Raw genomic sequence first — 6,000 nt, 5'->3', positions numbered from 1 at the left:
CAGCACATGCTTGGGTCTAATAGCAAGGAATTGATTGGTCACCCTCCCTCAAGTTCCACACCTTCCACACTGACCGACAATCCCCGGTGATATTGGTGGTTTGCCACCCGCCACGAATGCACCTTGTCGCGGTTTGCGCTCGTCGATCTCCCGGGGTTACGACGTTCTCATTCGATTCACATGTAAAATCTCATTTAAATTTTTAAATGAATTGAAGCGCGAAGAACTGCGAAGAAAAAGTCAATCTTACGTGTCATTAACATCGTTAACGTATCATTCCTCGATTTCGAGAGAAACGGTGATATAATATAAATATATTACAATACTTTGATATCTGATATTGTTTGATAACTGAATACATTTTGAAGAATATCGCATATTCTTTTCATTATGTCCTGAAAATCAATATATTATTTCTCTACAAATCAAATAAAATCGGCGTGTGTGAGGACAAGCGCAATTAAATTTAACATGAATAATTACTTGGCAATTGCTCGAGACTCAGGTGTTTATACGCATTTCTCATTAATTAACTTTGTCGATTACCGCGTTATTTATGACGAGATTGCTTTGTTCCCGAAGCATCAACGGACGCGTCACGTTTCATACCTTCTGGTCCGCGAGCGATTTAATAGCGACGACAATTCATCGACATAGTGAATCCACTGCGCTCTACAGAGTTTCAAGTTATTTAACTACGTATACATGCATCACAAGCTTAATGACTCATTGTCAAATCCCTTCACGCTTTTGAGAGTCATCATAATGCTCTAAATTTAACAGGTTAATATACGGTGTTACGGTTTGTTGGTTTTGTCCATGAAAAATTAAAATTTGGCTCTACTAATTATTATGAAAGCAAATGATACTAATGCATAATGATTCATGTAAATGTAAAACGGATAAATTATCTTCAACATTATCCTGTAACAATAAAATAATGAACAATTTTACATTATAATTAATACATTAATATTAGTATATAAAAATATACAAGGAATGTCATTTTCGAAGACTTACAGCTCTAAAACTTTCTTCGTTAATAAGAGCTGTTATCAAAGATCATAAAACATAATTGCATCCACACACTTTCCGCTAATTCTAAGATATTTTATGTATCTCATTTTCAAACTAATTAAAAAGTTTTATTAATGAATGAAAGTGCAAAAACCAAACATTGCATTTGCATTTCTACCCTTATACTATTTCCTGCACAGAGTAATAGCCTCACAATTAGTATTCATTTATATTTGGTTCTTAATCGAATTCGTCAGCTCTCAACAAATTTATATGACAATTTAGAATTTGCACACTCCAATTGCTTGCGGTCAAACCGTCCGTTTCATTCGGCGAGGATTGTCAATCGTTCGCAAAAGTTTGTGATTCTGGAAGGGAGCAGTAAGATAATCAAATTTCACCGGTCACTTCGAATGCTGTTACGCAGTAATGGAGTTGCCGGCGACTTAGGCAGGTTCGTCCAAGTCTCACCTAATGTTGCGGCTCCTCAGCAACATAGCGTACCCATGCGCAGCGTCCGTTACGTGCTTCGAACTTTGCCGGCTATCCTTGGAAATCCTGGCGAGGGCGAATAGAAACTATATGAACAAGATTCGGCAGTCGATTATTCGCGGTCGTCCGCTCTTAATCATGCGAGCTTAATCATCGTAGATACGTCTTCCCGAATGTTTCGAAGCAATCGCATAGATTTTATCAGATCATTCCTGGCGTTCTCTCATCATCATTAATCTCTCGTTGCAGTAAGCGAATTCATAAATCATTCTATGCTGCTGCGGCAAATTACCTTCATTTTTCTCTCATTATATTGTATATGAATCTTTCAGCTCTTAAAAGTTTAGAAAGACACAAACATAAGGCTTATTTTATAAAACTAGAAAGCAATATAAAATCGGTATTATGAGAAAAAGCGATGACTAATTGTCAGAAAAATTTGTAGACGAAAAGATTTTATATCATAGTGGAAGAGTCATAGAAATATTATTAATCCTATAAATCTCTCTCTCGAATTATCCAAATTATATATTTTTTCACGATTGAAAAGATGCAATTTCACAAAATCGGTCTACAGATCGCGTCCAAGTTAGTCCTGCAAATCGACGCTATCAATCGGCAAATCGTAATTACGATAATTTGAGTCAGAATCTGCTACAAACTCAGGAAATTTCTGATAAGGAAAACTCAGAAGTTTGAACGATATTCGAACACGATGCGATTTGCGTTGATCTAGGTTATTCGGAAAAGTCGAAAATACTCGTGCGATTTTATCCCGATCTCTCTTAGTTTTTGAGGGAAAAGAAGGGAGTGTCAGCAATATAGCAAATGTGTTGTAAGCTTAATCTAGGTGCCCTAAATCCGCGAGATAGACGTTAAACCGGCGCGTTGCAACGCAGTTTAACGATGTTTAATTTTTTTGGACCTGTTCAGGAGTGACCATTCTGCTGTCGCTGACAGTTTTCCTGAACCTCGTGGCAGAAAGCATGCCGACGACTTCGGACGCTGTCCCTTTAATAGGTACCTATGATTGTCAAACAACGATAACTCGCATCTAGCACACAAACATGTTTTTACAATGTCTGTACATACATTCATATGTGTATATATCCGTGAAGAACGGGGTGCGTCACGATCATCTGACACAATAGCGGTAATTATTCAACATTACGCGTATTGACGATACACATCATGCAACGTTGATAATTATATAGCAATATTAAATGAAATGAGAAAAAAAAATATACAGACTATTAAATTAATTTCTCTATCTAAATTATGCCAAGTACCATCGAGTTACCAAGATGGTATTTAATTCGAGAATTATTATGTATAATTTCAAAATAGGATTATGCAAATTTCGAAACTTTAATTAATTACTGATAAAGATGATGCAACGGCGCGCCCCATAAACGTACCTTCGCCTGTTTTTTTGCGCAATTCCTAGAAAACCTACGACGAAGTAACCAGACCAGTAAAGGTGGAAAATCGAAGACGACGAATTACGAAGGTAGTCTAGGATGACAAGTGAATCGGTTCTATCGTTCGGATAATGAGCGCTTGAAAGCGAATTCGTGAATCAAGCACGCCGAAAAGGGCAACTCAATCGCTTCTCGAAAGGGCTGGCGTGTTCGGGCGACCTACCGCTCAAAAGGATTGCTCCAGCTCGAATTAGAAACGTGGTGGAAGAATAAGGAGGTCACCGCGCGAAAATCAGGATTATACGTTTCCCGGGAATCGATAACTCCCTCTTTTCTCCTTTCCTGGGACTTATTATCCAGTATTCTATTCTATCCTTAATTTCCTTTTGATCCAGAGTTGCGAATAATTTTCTAAAATCGTGCATTATCTACTCGAATAGATAGCTTCTTAAAACCGGCTGAAAAAAAAATTGAAATCATTAATTTTCCCATTTTTCCGCGAAATTATTTGTCTGGCAAAAGGTTGTTAAAATTTCGCCATGACGAGTCACAATCTTGCTTTATTTTCAACACGGCGGGACAGTTGTTCCTGGGAGAAGGAAGAGAGGGGGGGGGGATATCAGACGAAGGAAACGACTTCCTGTCACGGCAATTCCGGAGTATATGTCGCATTCGTGTAGGACGCCGAGAATGTCGCGAAGGATCGCGGGGATCAACGCTAAGAGCTTTCAAATCCCACCACCGGTTTATCGCATTTTAGCGGTACAGACTTGCTTTCTCTCGCCGAGAAAAGAAGCGAAGAACATCGCCAAAAATTGATCTCCGTCCAGATTCCTCGCGCGTTAAGCTCGTCAAATTGAATTCCCCGCTTAAACTCCCCGAGATTCCTGCGTCCAACTTTTAATAGAAAGAAAACAATACCTTTTGTCTAGGGAGATCCGGAGTAGCGGAAAAAGGCGCCCGTTGTAAAATGTTCCTTGTATTTTTCTCGCGGAATAAGAAAACGAAAGTGCATTATCGACGAGTAAAACACACATTAGAAATGTTGCAATTGCTATTTTAAGTGGATCGTTCGATTTAAAGAGAATTTAGTAGACAGAGAGAGAGAGAGAGGGGAAATAATACACTCTTTGTGTCGTGAACGTTTTCCTCCGTCAGGAAATATTTTTAAAAACATAAGCAGATTGTATTCGCGTCACGATATTTAAATTGTCGCAATTACAGTGTTCTCTAAGCGGATCGTTCGGTGACGTCATAAAATTGAAGCAACATGAGACGCGAATATTTTTATACAAGATGCCGACGATCTGCTCGCTATTCAATTACACTCGTAAACATATAGTCAGTCCGCTCATTCGCGAAAGATGACTCATTCGTAGACAGGTTCTCCTCGGGACTCTTTTATGTATAATTTTATTTTTATACTTGTGTGCATCGATGGTAATCGTTATGTCGAAATAGCAAGCAGTAAAGATGTGAATGTCGAAAATAAAATCTGACAAACAAGCTGAACTATGTACATTCCGTTGTGATATCAACAGAGAGATGATAAAATAGATTACAAATTACATTTATACGTGAAAACGCTGTAGTACATGATTGTTAAAATTAATCTCTACAGCTATGACCGAAACTAAACAGTATTTTAGAACGGAGCTCAAGCCAGCAGCTTAAGCAGCTCGTCGATGCCATATTTACATAAAACGCTTGATTGCCTAGGAAACGCTCACATCTTTGGTTCTTGCCGTACCGAATTAGTTGGTTTAGTTTCTGCGACGTGTCCCGAATGTATTTTGTTTCCTCGAATACTCATGTACAACGAATTTGTTTTTCAATTTCTTTTTTACGATTACGACATCCTAAGCTTTGAGATTTCCCTCGTAGAGCCTCATATATACTCTGTTGCATTATGTTTCCCATATAAATGTCCTGCACACATATATCTACCTATATGAGCCTGTTTAGTATTCTCCCTCGATAAACAGCGTGTTAACCGCCCATAAAATCGTCGAACAATCGATGTAATTGTCGTAACATATTTTTTTACCTAATAAAAGACCCATTGTGATGTAAAAAAGCTTGATATATAGTAATCAATATTATATTACAAGCTTAAAATTTTGTAATTTAATTTTTGCCAATTTGAAAATCAAACAAGCGTTTTTTAACATTTACATAAATCTCGCGATAAAGCAATCGAGTATCAACAAAACGTATAATCCTGATGATCGTCTGGCGTAAGGATAATCAACTGTTGCCTCGTTTAAAAAAATAAATTGCAAAAATGAAAATCAACTCAGATACGAACGATAGAAGCCAAACAAATCACGTTGGATTAATACTTTTAGGGATTCGTTACCATCGAATGCAAGCGGTGGATATATCTAGTACGATGCGAAAAGTGCACTTTTGATATTCAACGCATAGGTTGAATTAAAGCACTTTCGCATTTTAATCACGTTACTACACGTGGCGTCCTAGATTACCGCGAACAAGTGAGATTCGGAAGAGGCGCGAGTTGAAATCAACGATCATGATAACTTCAGAATTCGTGATTTGCGATTTTTGAAATATTTTTTATTTAAGGATCATCTAAAAACGAGTTACAAAGACAATATATCTTTAGCTGTTATAGTTCTATTAACTTTTTAGTGTCTCGATTAATTAACTTGGTTTAATTCTAGTTATAACGAGAACTTTCTATCTCTTTTTACATCATCGTTCAAACTATAATAAGAAAGGAAATTTGATTAAGCACACTTTGGTCTAATTAGAGTTGGCGCAACAAACTACGTATAATAAACGTTATTCCACGCGACGATGCGCGACGCGCAGGAAAAAAACCCATCGATTTCCAGAAGCTGGTTCCTTCTGTTGTTCAATGAAAGGAAGAAGAAGAGGGGAAAAAAGAGTATCCTCACGCACATACACACGGTGAGGATTGTTCCTATACTACTTTCTCTCCCTTGGGAAAGAAAGTTTAATTAAAGTCCGTGGCTGGGATAAATGCGTCGTGCGATGCATCTTAAAACAAACCCCCATGAGAGCGGCGCTGAACGCAAATTCCTTT

At 37.8% G+C, this 6,000-nt stretch overlaps 1 protein-coding gene across 6 annotated transcripts in view; it reads left to right on the top strand.

Annotated features, from left to right (window-relative positions):
- Nucleotides 1–6,000, top strand: part of LOC115235470 (neuronal acetylcholine receptor subunit alpha-7) — a 224,678-nt gene that overhangs the window by 157,083 nt on the left and 61,595 nt on the right. For 4 of the 6 annotated variants that reach the window (XM_029807307.1, XM_029807292.1, XM_029807331.1 and 1 more), the window contains exon 9: nt 2,443–2,529. The exons of the other annotated variants lie outside the window; for them this stretch is intronic. In XM_029807307.1, coding sequence (XP_029663167.1) covers nt 2,443–2,529 — 87 coding nt within the window. The remainder of the gene's footprint in view (nt 1–2,442; nt 2,530–6,000) is intronic. 6 annotated transcript variants of the gene reach the window in all.

The sequence above is a fragment of the Formica exsecta genome, unplaced genomic scaffold, assembly GCF_003651465.1.
Source record: "Formica exsecta isolate Colony F162 unplaced genomic scaffold, ASM365146v1 scaffold11, whole genome shotgun sequence".
Lineage (NCBI taxonomy): Eukaryota > Metazoa > Arthropoda > Insecta > Hymenoptera > Formicidae > Formica > Formica exsecta.
This window is presented reverse-complemented; position numbering and strand designations above follow the sequence as displayed.